This window comes from Diadema setosum, chromosome 9, assembly GCF_964275005.1.
Source record: "Diadema setosum chromosome 9, eeDiaSeto1, whole genome shotgun sequence".
In the NCBI taxonomy this organism is placed as follows: Eukaryota; Metazoa; Echinodermata; class Echinoidea; order Diadematoida; family Diadematidae; genus Diadema; species Diadema setosum.
In genome coordinates this window covers 27,172,318-27,186,465 of record NC_092693.1, presented here as the reverse complement: position 1 = coordinate 27,186,465, position 14,148 = coordinate 27,172,318, and the positions used below count along the sequence as shown (strand labels likewise).

Genomic DNA, 14,148 nt, shown 5'->3' with positions numbered 1-14,148 from the left:
ATGTGTGCATTTCATCAATCCATGAGACAGATACACACATAACACACATATTACCCTTTTAAAGGTGTAATATAACTCTTGACATCCCAGAGGGAAATAATATTGTCTGGAGGGGAGGCTATAACTCCTCAGGGACTTCGATCCCTGTCAAGTACGTGTTAATATATTACTGGTACAATTCATATTACAAGGCAATATTTGTTGTCACACAGTGACATGGTCTACATAATACACTGATATACACCTGATCATTTCATTCTAATCCTTCGGCAGCCAGACAAATTCTTGAATTATCATATGTATCATATATCATGACGTGACATAAAAAACGAATAGGGTAGGCCCAAGGAGCTATTTATAGCTCCTTGGTAGGCCTAACTGGAATTCCTGGGATTGTTGAGGCAAGAATGAAAATTTAGTAAAGTATGACCCACTGCACTGCACCTGGAAGGCCTAGCTCAGCCATATTGCAGTCAAGACAGGGAACAACAAGGAATTGCAGGATTATGTTTAAATAAAAAAGAAACTTGAATGTTAATTGTAGAACACCTATCTCATGGCAAACCCGACCGGGGACTCGAGCTGTCCAAGGTTCGGGTCGTAATGTCTTGGGTCGCCATTCGTTCTTCCCAAGAACTGTCAGGAACTGGAATTCCCTGTCGTCAGAAATTGTTTCAGCGCCATCTGTGGGATCATTTCGAAACCGTCTAACGGTTGATCACAGTGGCTAGTTTTTTCGTCAACTTTTCTATGTGCTTGTAAATATCTGTAAATAAATTGTATTATAATGTAAATAGCACCAGTCTGCAAGAATCTTCAGTCTATTGAAGGAGGCAGACTGAATCATCAGGAGAAGAAGGCGCCCTTACCCGGGTACGGTACCCGTATCGTACCCACGCGACGCGCTCTGGATCGATCATGGGCATTCGCATGGGTCCCCGCCGGTACACGTGCAGTGCGGGTGCATGCGAGGCGCAGCGCTGTACGTGTTTACGTGTTGGGATGGGGTAGGGTCGCTTATGTGAAGCTTTTGCTGTGAAGCGCTGCTCTGATTTGATACGTAGCACATGTCATGAAACGGTCGGGTCGCGCTGGGGCACCTACTGTACATTTTACTCGTCTTTTTCTATTTAGATAATGGTTCTTTCTCTATCTAGATAATGGCTCATATTAGGAAACTTATAACAACATCTTGTAGGGTATGTTATCGACGATTATTTCTTCCGTATAACGTTCCAGACAGATTCAGTTCAACGTCTGTACTTTCCGGTGTAGCAACATGCCGCTCAGCCTCAGGCGGGCGCTCAGGAAACGGTAAGCAGTTAACATGTTAGAATAGATCTAACACTATGTTAGGGTTATGCACTTGTCAATTGAAGTCCCGGCCTATGGGTACCCGGGGATGGCCGGGACTTGCAACCAAGTTGGGCGGGGATTTCAGCATTTTTTTCGCCCAGGTGGGTCGGGAATAGACCGGGCTTTGTAGGGGGAAATTCACTTAATTTGCCCCGGTGGGCCGGGGATGTACCGGGGTGTTGTCGGGGGAAATTCAATTATTTTTGCCCCGGTGGGTCTGGAATGGACCAGGGTTTGTCGGGGGAGATTCACTTATTTTGCCCCGGTGGGTGGGGAATAAACCGGGGTTTGTCGGGGGAAATTCGCTCCAACCAAATGGCAGGCATTTGGGGCGGGAATTTTGGCCGGGATTGAGCCAGATTTTGCTTGAGAGTTGATTATGACTTGTAGTTGTACCATTTCCAGTACGGTGATGTGACCATAAATTATTTCGCTTGACTAGCAATTCCCCGCTATTGAGGACTCCGTAACGTTGCCCAAAAGTTGCGTAAACGCATGAATCACGTAAAGAGCCTAGCGCGAAACATGCGCGATTTGCGCATTTCATGAATTTTTCTGACGTGGAACCTTCGATCGTATTGTCCGCGGATGTGCGCCGGATCGGCGCTTTACGCGATTCCACGCGGGCGGGCTCGGTCACACTGCCCAAAAGTTGCGTAATCGCATAAATCACGTACCGGTAACTAAGAAATTTGGTTTTGTGTGCTTGTCCGTCGAGAATTTTACCATTTTCGCTGATTTACGCAATGAAAAATCACCGGTGAATTGGGCAAGAACTACGGAAAGATCACGCAAAAATATAGCACCACAATCATACGTGAGTTGTTACTAATGTTAGTGATACATTAGTGATTCCTCGATCAGTATTTCGTGAGTATTTACCGTGTTCTGTTAGAGATACATAGGCCTACGCCAATATTTTTTTTTCAGTGATTTTCAGTGATACATAGGTGTTTCAAGCGCGAAACAGGCGACATTATTTATAGTCTGCTTTTTTGTCAGTGGAGAGTCGGTGAACGCGATAGCGGCAACATTTTTGCGAACAATCGCTGATATTCCACGCATATTTCGCGCATTGTTCGCGTAAGAACCACGCAAACTACGCAAAAATTACGTAAAACAGCGCAATACTGCGTAAATTTTTACGCGAAGCCGAGTTTTGAGCTCCTCAAAACATGGAATTGCGTAAAGTGCCGATCCGGCGCACATCGGCTGACAACTACGAAGGTTCAAAATTGTAGACAAACTCATGAAATGCGCAAATCGCGCATCGTATCGCGTAAAATAAGGCTCGAATTTCTTACGTGATTCATGCGTTTACGTGACTTTTGGGCAGTGTGACAGGTTCTCAAAAGCCAGGTTTTTGAGCAGCTCAAAACTCGGCTTCGCGTAAAAGTTTACACACTTCTAGGCAGTATTGCGCTGTTTTAGTTTTTACGTAATTTTTGCGTAGTTTGCGTTCTTACGCGAACAACGCGCGAAATATGCGTGGAATATCAGTGATCGTTTGCGAAAATGTTGCCGCTATCACGTTTATGTGCGATTCATACGCAGTTAATTGTGATAAAGCGCAGATTATGCGTGATTTTCCGTGGACCTCTGTCGTCAGGCGTCACGCACAATCACGAATTCGCCCTATTTGGGGCCTTTGCGTGCCTATGCGCTGATTAGTGATTTTTGAGTGATATTTCCGTAGTTCTTGCACAATTCATCGGTGATTATCTTCATCGCGTAAATCAGCGAAAATTCTCAACGGACAAGCACGCGCAAAACCAAATTTCTTGCGTGATTCACGCAATCTTACGCGACTTTTGGGCAGTGTGACCGGGCCTTGAGGGTCGGGACTTGGCCGGGGATTTCTATACAAATATGCCCGACTTGTCGGGGACTTGGCCGGGGATTTCTGCACAAATATTGCCCGGACTGTCGGGGAATTGGCCGGGGATTTCAACTTCAATTTTGCCCGGCCTGCTGGGGACTTGGCCGGGACTTGGCCGGGTAGTGTAACTCCCAAAATTGCAAGTGGGATGCAAGTCCCGGCCATCCCCGGGTACCCATGGGCCGGGACTACAATTGACAAGTGCATAACCCAAACCCTAACCCTAACCTAAACCCTAACCCTAACCCTATAACCCTAACCCTAACCCTATAACCCTAACCCTAACCCTATAACTCTAACCCTAATCCTATGTGGCTTTCCATAGTCCGTATCTATGCCTGTGCTGAAGTTAGAAGCCCAAAATAATTTAGACCCCTAAAACCCAGGATAGCCCTTTTGAGATATCTACAGTACAATCATTTGAAAGCTTATGGTCTATAGACTATACTTTCATATTGCATAATAATGTGAGTGAGGGCGCACTCAAATTTTAAGTAGGATGCCCTCTTATGTCATAATTATCTTTGCAGACTTACCTCTAACGTTAACGTTACATGTTACCACCTCATTTTCTCACACAACTAGACAGAAAGATCCGTCTGTCCGGAGGACTCTTTTTATATTTTGTCATTAACGCTGTCCTCCGTAGACAGACGGAAGGTTACAGTACCCATTGCTGTTTGGATGTTCTTAACCACTGTCTCTATGCCATATGGAAAATTGGGTGAGGTACCTCACCCTTCTCGATTGCGTCTAATTCACGGCCCTAGGTCGGCAAATTTAAGCTTGTATATTGAAATTAGCTTTTTAAGAATACATTAAACTCGCCAGATTAATGAATAATCCAAAATTTTAGTAGAATTTTCAACGTAAAACACAGCCTGTTGCGTCGTTACGTTCAAAACTGCAGAAACATACACTATGAATCTATTAGCCAATCACATGCGAGGTAGTTTCTACGTGTTTGTTTTACTAAAACATGTACCTCGCATGTGATTGGCTTACAGATTCAAGATGGCGACTTACACCTTGCGAACGGCGATGTTGCGATATCGAGAAAATGTCTGCGTTATAACCGAGTTTATGTGAGTATTTCGATTGCACAATTGAGAAATTTATCCCAAATATTGCTGCATAATGTGTCATGTCATGTCAAACTTGTTTGAATGTAAAAAAGCTGTCTGAAATTTGGTTTATCGTAACGTTTGATCTGTGCGCGACTGCTCCACACAGGAGCCGCAATCATTGACTTCGGTCTGTATACGGAGGGGATCCGTGAAGCCAGACGCAGTCTCCGCGGAACATTCCCCGACGGACAGATACAGACCGATCTTTCGGTCAATCACACAACATGCTCTTATATCCCAAAAAGGTCTGCACTAATGTTGTAGAGAATTTATTCAGCTTTCAGATGATGTGATTTTTTCGCCAGAAGCATTAGTACTTTTCATTTTATGAACAAAAGTGTGTGGCAAGTACAACCTACATTTCACACACTTTGCATAATTTCTGATTTTATGAATGAAATGTTGGCCTGAAAGTAGATAAAACGTGCTTAGGATCTACATCTAGTCAGGATGAAAATATTAATTGAATATAGTCCAGCTTTTACTTGTAGTTTAGATTATTCGTGTCCTATAATATTGCCATTAATGAGAAGATAATCTGAGGGTAAAATTTGTCACTGAAAATATTCAGTCTTCAGAATGTCCATTCCTGTCGAGTATGCTGGACTTCTATTTGCACTCTCCTCATTGAAGAAACAGAATTGAACTATCACTGTAGTCATTTGCTTTTTGATAAACCTACATTGAACACAAGTTTCATAAAGTAACGGTTTATTCAGGCCTCGAAATAGGATTTTGGAGGGGCAAGGCCATTTAGAAAAGGGCACTTTTTCCAAGAGGCCAGGGCACTTGGGTCAGTCAGAGGGGCACCAAGGCCACATTGGAAAGGGCATGTTGGGTGTTTATACGTGATGTGAATGCCCCATAGAGATGTATGCTATCGACCGTGCTGCTGCACTCCAGCGGCGCACGCACGCATAAGATCTCTCCGCAGCAGACAACGTTAGGCAGTAGGCCATACGCAATACGATGTAGGTTCTGTACGTTCTCAACGCATACGCCGCGCTCGCTTTGGAGCACTTCCGGCGCCATTTTGCTTTGAGCATGCGGCGGGCATGAATGCAGAGCGAGAGAGATGGCAATGCTCGCAGCCGTCCGACAGGCCTGGCATTTTTTAGCATGGCTTGCAACCACTTGCTCCGGCCCGCCGCTGCGCTGCGGAGGCAGTCGGGACGGTAAAAGCCAGTCGGGCGTACACTTGAGCGTACATGTACGTACACGTCATCTCGTATCTCGGAAAGATACTTTGAGCTTGAATCAGATATATTGGGACGCGAGTGAACTGAAGGTATGATATTTGAGATCAGGAAAGTTGTTCAAGCTTATTAAAGTGTAGACTTTGAGAAAGGGCATATTACACGTCATAAATAATAACTTTCATTCTAAAAGGGCACCACGGCCACAAGAAAAAGGGCACATTTTTTATGGCCGTAACTTTGATCAAGGAATTAAAAAAAGGCATTGCGGCCAACGAGAGGGGCACCGACGTCCATGGCCGTCGGTGGCCGTCGGTTAATTCGAGGCCTGGTTTATTGGATAAAAATGATCGACAGTCAAACATACCTCGGCTTTGAGACCAAGACTGTGCAGCTTCAGGTAGGAGGTTACTGTAACCTTATTGCTCCTAGCAACCTACCCCGCTTGGCCCGCTAGCGAGCTAGCCCCAGCTAACTAGAGACCCATTGCACCGCTGTTAGTGCTGAGTAAACAGCTGCAACTGCTGCTCTGAATGTGCAGTGTTCATTTATTCTACAGTTCATTTATGATGCCGATATCACTGGAACTATACCCCTTCACAGAATTCAAAGATGTTGAAATCCCTATCCTGAATATTTTCACTTCATATTTTACTTTTTTGACTTAGATAAAATGGATGAAAATTGACCCATGTGTACGATCTTTTCATCGCACTCAGCAATTCTATTACAGTCCCACATATACAGATTTGTGTAGGTTCTCCACACAAGAAACCTTTAGCAAAACTGTACACAATACATTGCAGTCTGAATGCAAATAAACATGGGCGGGGCCACCACAATTTCTTGGACTTTGAGAAGGCTTTCCTGATTGGTTGAAGATGGGAAAGCTTTTTTTCACACTGGATATCGTTTCCTTACACTGTCAGCCAATCACAAATGAGTTTATAGAGTGGTAGTGTCATAGCCTTTGAAGTAATCTGTCAATCAAAATAGGGCTTGTGAGATCGGCCGAAGCAATTACATGGCAGGTTTTGGGCCGATTTAATCGGCCCGTGACACAGATAGGGTTAATACGTTGTGCGAATATGCGACTGGGCTGTGTATAGTTAGGTTAGGGCTAACTGCGACCAGCAGCCCCAACGTACAACGTACAGTGTTGGGGCTGCGCCGTTTTGGCCTCGATATTTTAATGTTGTACCAAACGGGTGCCGTTCCGGCGCTGTATTTCCTTAATTTTTCAACAAAAACTACTGGGAATACTTACATGGGTGGACTAAACCTAAATGATTCACATCGGCGACTGTTTGATGCATTTCATTGCTTATGATGCAGAAAATGCTGTCTTATAAGGCAAATATCTTCAGCTCACCGATGCTCACTTAAACTCACAATCACTTGCACATGCGCACACTATGCATTCAGTGCAGTGCGTTGACAGCTGTATTTACTCGCTACATGATGCATATTCACCGTGCGATAATGCATTATTCATATCCTTTTGCGTCCGTAACGTTGACGTCATTATTTACGCATGCGTAGATGCGTACTGATGGATATACACGTTCAAAATAGCAGCAAAGCTCTCTACTAGGGCAGACCGCCTACTCCTAAAAAATGTGGAAAATTATGCAGTTTCCAGATAAATTGGTGAGAAGGATCAGGGCAATGGGGTAGTGTATATTTCATTTTATATTGTAACTGTGTTTATGATGGACATTTAGCCATGGTTTATTTGTGAAGTTGCCGTATATGTGGCAATAGGGAGTTGTTCGTGATTCTCACTTGAACGAAACTGCGGGGTAGCCGCCAGGACCCCGCCGCAGCGGCGGGGTCTCCGGGGCTAGGTTAGGGCCTGCTAATACAGTACTACAACCGTCCTATTAGTGGTAATATTGAAATTAAATAGACACCTAAGAATTAAAGGTAATAAAAAGTTTTGGTATGTCAAAAGTTTCCCTGAATTTCCGTGTTTCAGGTTAAAGTATCTATCATATAACTAACACTGTGAGACTTACTCGCCCCAAAGTGCTCTCATTTCTTAGTAATCATGCAATTAACTGCGACCAGCAGCCCCATACGCATAGCGTAATGGGGCTTCGCATTGTAGCATCCAGGATCATGACAGATTTAGTATCTCGGGCAAATATCAACTTAAAATCCACAAAATTCTTCAATTTGAAGACTTACCAATTAAGTTGAAGTCTTGAAAACAGGCTTCGGGCAACGTTTGGTTCTGCCAATAGTCCCTTTCTGTTCGAATTGATGACTGAATATGACTCTGTCGAGAGGACCGTGGGAGAGCTACATACACTGATTACTACGGCCAGCGCATACGCACACATCACATGCGAACAAATTTCAAATCCATGAACGGATAAGATGTTTGTGTGCGCATGCGCTGGCCGTCAATTCAGTGTACGTAGCTCTCCCAAGGTCCTCTCGACCGAGTCACATTCAGTCATCAATTCGAACAGAAAGGGACTATTGGCAAAACCAAACGTTGCCCAAAGCCTGTTTTCAATACTTCAACTTAACTGGTAAGTCTTTAAATTGAAGAAATTTTTGGATTTTAAGTTGATATTTACCCGCGATACTAAATCTGTCATGATCCTGTAAGCTACAATGCGAAGCCCCATTTAGCTATGCGTATGGGGCTGCTGGTCGCAGTTAGCTACACAGTATGCGTATGGGGCTGCACGCTGCTGGTCGCAGTGATATTCGCACAATACGTGTACTACCTCGCCGCCGTACGGCGGCGGCTCTGGTATGAAACCATTATTGCATGATTACTAAGACATGAGAGCACTTTGGGGCGAATAAGTCTCACAGTGTTAGTTATATGAATGGTACTTTAACCTGAAACACAAACTAAGACAAGGAAATTCAGGGAAACTTTTGAGGTAATACCAAAACTTTATATTATCTTTAAGATCGGATGGCAAAACTTGATGTGACAAAGCTTAAAAAAGCGAAGCATTTAGCTAGGTTTGGTCCATTATCAGTAGGCCCTAGTAAATTTATAGTGAGTTGACGGACAATTAGGCTATGTCTAATTCCGCGAAAAACTTCTCAATTATAGTAATGACATTTGCTGGGTCAGTTTTTCGCTTCAACTGACCCAGCAAATGTCATTATGCCTTATCATAAATGAGAAGTTTTTCGCCTTAGACATACTTGTTGGTCAATATAGTGAGGTGCCTGCACCTCGTCGGGGGGCCCGAATACCGTCACCCCGCTTAAGATTGTTACCTAGGTACCATCACAAAAAAAAACTAAATCATACTAATGCTGAAATTTCACATAGATTCTTTAAGAAGCTTAAGTACTCCAAAATACATCTCTGACACTGTCACTTCACAAACTTAGTCGAATTTTTTAAAAAATTATTTTTTAATTTTGATTCTAGCATGCTTTCATGGGCCACTCGCACTTTGTTTGTAACCATGAACTTGAAAGAGGGAGACCGACCACCATTACGTCATCATTTGCGTCCGTTACGCGTGCAGAAAAATGTGTCGGCTGCAAGTGCACTGTAGCATGCATGCATGCCAATGTGCATTGAAGCATAGCGAGCGACCCCCAGACACAAGCTTGGTAGCGCAGACGGAGCAGACGGGCTGAGAAAACAGCAGCACGAACCTTTTTAATTTCGTGCACAGACAGACAAATTTCATAGATATGTTTGTAAACAGACATGTCTTTTGTCAAAATAGGATTACAATCTATGTAACAACTTCTCATCCATTCGATTTATCCTTTCAGTCAGGATTACATGCAAACGAATGGCAACTTATAATACATAAGACTGCACAGACGTACGCAAGGTGAAACTTCCGCGCATGCGGAAATCCAAATCCCAAATTGCTCGATATTGGCCACACGACCAGTTAAAAGGGCATTTTACCGGTTTTTAATTTTTTTATATGTTGTTCTTTTAATTCTAAAAGACCCAGCGGTGCAAACAGAATCAAAATTTCATAACGATTAAGTCCGTAATTTAATGCTAAAAATGGAACTTTTTAGGTGAGTATTATGCTAATGAGCTGACGAGCCCGGATGTTATGATGTCACAGGTGCTCTCACTATTACTGATTACAAGTGCTTGCATACGCGTGCGTTAATTCGTATCGAGTAGCAGACGACGCTTAGGCCTAATTTAGCTAGCAGGCGGCGCTTGTGTACTGTTCTATCCATGTAGATATCTCAAATTTCACTAAACCAAATCGCACCAAAATTACAGGATATACTTCATAGCATATTTCAAAGTATTCTCTTATATTTGAACGAAATCAGTAATCGAGAAGTATCAATATTGACACCGACTTTCAAGTCGTCACTCAAAAAAAAAATCACTCTTCGCGAGAGATCTTGGCGAACACAAGATGCACAATCTAGAACTGAAGTTAGCCGACTAGTACTGTGCGAACGGGGAATTTATGCGAGAACTAAACTCAAAAGTGTAATGATTTTTGCGACTTGTGTGATATAGGAACTACATTTTTCATTCAACTTACCACAAATAATTTGTAAATTTATTTATTGCCCCCGATTACTTGAAAGATTTGTCTCATGATATTAAATGGCTAACTTCAGTCTGTGCGTGCGCAGCAGATAGACCCTCTAGGTAGGGCCTGGCCGCAATCACTCCTGTTAGTCGTAGAGCAGATTATTTTTAGCGACGCCGACAGGAAAGTCGACATCTACACTTACGCTTCCCGACATGCGATTTGTTTCCAATTAATGTGAGCTGTTGGATATGAATCATAAAGTACTTCCTGTGAGTTTGGTGCCATTTGGCAAGGTGAATTTTGAGATATCTACATGGATACGGAAGTACGCTAGCACTATACCTACACCAGCGCTGGGATCGCGAAGCGGCGACACTGTGTTAGAATCTACGTGGTCAGGCCACTCTTTCGAGATATGGGTCCTAGTAGGCCTACTGAAACAAACTGTTAGATCTAACATTAGTCCTTGGTGTAAAGAACACCACTATGAGATTTACTCGACTACAAAACATCAGAAATCCATAAAGCAGGTACCTTACCTGAAAAATTCAAAGGTCAAGGTCAAATCATGAAATTGTATTTGTTTACGTGATAACTCAAGACTGAATAGAGCAAATTTCACCAAACTTTGTCCGAGGATGATGTATGATGGGACAATTACTTGATTAATTTTTTTAGAGAAATCGGACAGAGGTCAAAGGTCAAGGATCAAGGTCAAATCCTAAAATGTATCTCTTTACGTGATAACTCAAAACTGGATGAAGCAGCTTTCACCAAACTTGGTCCAAGGATGATGTATAATGGGGCGATTAGTTGAGTAGATTTTAGTGACATTGGCAAGAGGTCAAAGGTCTACAAAGTCAAGGTCAAATGCTAAAAATGTTGCTATTTCCCCCATATCTATGCAATGCCCGAAGGTATTTTCTTGAAACTTTGTGTAGACATGTACTACTGCATAAAGATTATCCAGAGAGAGTTTCATGTCATAAGGTCAAAGGTTAGGTGAAAATGTTACAATTTCACTTTTCTCACAAATGGTTCATTGTATTTTCATGGAACTTGGTACATACGCATGTACTGACTGGCAGGGATTATCTAGGGAACTTAGGGATCATTTGTCAATAGTCAGGGGGTCAACTCAAAATTTTTACTATTTTCCTCATCTACTAGTATATGCAATGCTTGCATTATTAGTTTTAAAACTTAATATATACATGTATTACCTAATGGAGATTCGCTGAGAAATTTCCAGCCAGAAGGTCAAAGGTTAAGGGTCAAAGGCCAGGTTAAAATGCAAAGAAAAAATCTATTTTGTACTGTAATTACACTCTTTCTTCATACCTTGAGAATTACTCATTGCATTAAATTATTAAAGGGTCGGTCAGAAGTCAAGTAAAAATCCTCAATTCCCCAAATATGTGTACCTGCACTCTTAGACATTTGTAGCAAACCCAGTTCTAGGATAGTGAACATTCAAGATATTTCTGACAAACCTGTCATTTCAATATTTTGCCAGTTATGTGAAACCTGTCATCACACATTGTGAAGACATTGTACTATACACCTATTGGGAGAATCATGCATTATGGCGGAGGCATCGGTCGCCATAGCGACATTTCTAGTTTTTTTTTTTAGATTGGCGAGACATCTAATTTACAAAATATGTCCATAGTGAGAAAATGAGCAGATGGGTATTTTTCATATTTGCGTTTTGGACAATGCATTCATACCCCTTGTGAAATCTTACCAAAGGAATAAATGTGAGAAATGTCCCATTGACAGATACCAATGTATTTTTATTAGACATCATCATCATGAAATGTGTCTGGTGAGAAAATGCACAAACTTTCATAATACATTTGTTGTGGACAAAGTAATCATACAATTGTATCCCATTTATATGTGAAACGTGATTAAAACAATAATGACAGTAATCTGTGACTGATATACAATCCTGTTGCTGAAAAAGGTGAAACTCACCTTTTTTAGGATCAATTTGTTTTACCAATACTTTATTTTGGATATCTCAGCCATTTCAAAACCAATTTTCATCAAATATACTTTGAATCCCTCTTAGAACTTGTACATGTTCTTTTATATTTCATAGGAGGTTTCTCATTATCTCACAAAAAGAGATGAAAACTTGAAGCTCCATCTCGACCAAAACTATACCACCCCTTTAACTTCAATTGGTCAACCTTAATAGTCAATCAGACCGGGGGGGGGGGGGGGGGGGGGGGGGGGGGGTAGAGATACTAATGTAGGGGAAGATACCCCTTGACCACATAGTAACTCTTTTCACAAGTGTCCCTACTAGTCTTTTTATTCTGTTCAAATTAGGAACACTTTTCTAGCCCATTATGGTATAAAAATTCTATCCCGTCACACGTACCAATGTAAATTCCATCCCGTGGCGCGACAGGATGGAATTTATGTTGAAGCGTTTTTCTTATGAATAGAAAATTATTAAATGTCATGGATATAGAGCCACACTAATTCATTGATACATTATGGAATGTGAGTAACCAAACTCGAGTCTGTCGTACAGAAAAAAAAAAGTAATTTCGTGTGAAAGCTTTTTTTGCACCATACATAGAAATACATAGGGTGTCACCACTTTGGGTCTCCCCCCCCCCCCCCCCTCACTTTTTTTTTTACCCTGGAAGTGGCACTAGAGATGGATGAAACCTTGAAGTGTGAGTGCGGTAAGGCCTTTGTTTTTTGTGCTGAAGACCTTTTTTTTTTTTTTTGCTCGTCAGCTGAAGAAACCTGGAAGTGGCACCATAAGTTGGGCTGAAGGCCTTTTTGTCCCCGCCGAACGAGTTCGAGCAGGGGGCTATGAAACGGGCTCCGTACGTGTGTGTGTCCGTCCGTGTGTCCGTCCGTGTGTCCGTCCGTGTGTCCGTGTGTGCGTCCGTGTGTGATCAAAATCTTCAATTTGCTACTTCTCTGTCATTTATGAGCCAATTTTAATTCTGTTTGCTTTATATGATAGCACTACAAGGGAGCTTTGAAACTTCTACACAGAATTTCAGTCGTGACCTTTGACCTTGACCTTTGACCTATATTGTACATTTTGCTACAAAATGCTACTCCTTCGCCATTTCTAACCCGATTTCGATTCCGTTTGCTTTATATGATGGCACTAGGTGAGGGCTTCAAAACTTCTGCACAGAATTTTGACCTTTGACTTCTTTGACCTTTGACCTTGATTTTTGACCTATATTGTACATTTTGCTACAAAATGCTACTCCTTCGCCATTTCTAACCCGATTTCGATTCCGTTTGCTTTATGTGATGGCACTAGGTGAGGGCTTCAAAACTTCTACACAGAATTTTGACCTTTGCCTTCTTTGACCTTTGACCTTGATTTTTGACCTGTATTGTACATTGGCTACAAAATGCTACTCCTTCGCCATTTCTAACCCGATATCGATTCCGTTTGCTTTATGTGATGGCACTAGGTGAGGGCTTCAAAACTTCTAGACAGAATTTTGACCTTTGCCTTCTTTGACCTTTGACCTTGATTTTTGACCTGTATTGTACATTGGCTACAAAATGCTACTCCTTCGCCATTTCTAACCCGATTTCGATTCAGTTTGCTTTATGTGATGGCACTAGGTGAGGGCTTCAAAACTTTACACAGAATTTTGACCTTTGACATCTTTGACCTTTGACCTTGATTTTTGACCTGTATTGCACATTTTGCTACAAAATGCTATTTCCGGCGGGGACATATATTACGCACCGTGTAATTTCTACTTTTCCTTGTTTTGTACATGTTGTACGTTAGGTGATCCGAGTATCCTCTTTGAGATCCGAGTATCCTCTCGGATCACCTTCCGTTTCTGTACGGATTCTTTCTTCTTCTTCTTTTTCTCATTTCTCCTCAAAAGTTGTGCAGCAGTTAGCTCAGAAAGTCCTTTGCCTATCAATTTCAAACTTATACCATTTATGTATCTTGTCTCAAAGACGACAGACCTAATAAAATCATTGTGATCAGTCGACCGTGACGTCACTATAACGTCATTATATGAAAACACATTTTCATTCATATCTCATTAATGGAATTGAATTTT

The 14,148-nt window shown here is 42.0% G+C and overlaps 1 protein-coding gene across 1 annotated transcript in view; it reads left to right on the top strand.

Annotated features, from left to right (window-relative positions):
* Nucleotides 1–1,160: 1,160 nt before the first annotated feature.
* LOC140232941 (large ribosomal subunit protein mL38-like) overlaps nucleotides 1,161–14,148 on the top strand; it is a 54,190-nt gene continuing 41,202 nt past the window's right edge. Inside the window, exon 1 of the mRNA XM_072313050.1 lies at nucleotides 1,161–1,314. Coding sequence (XP_072169151.1) covers nucleotides 1,161–1,314 — 154 coding nt within the window. The remainder of the gene's footprint in view (nucleotides 1,315–14,148) is intronic.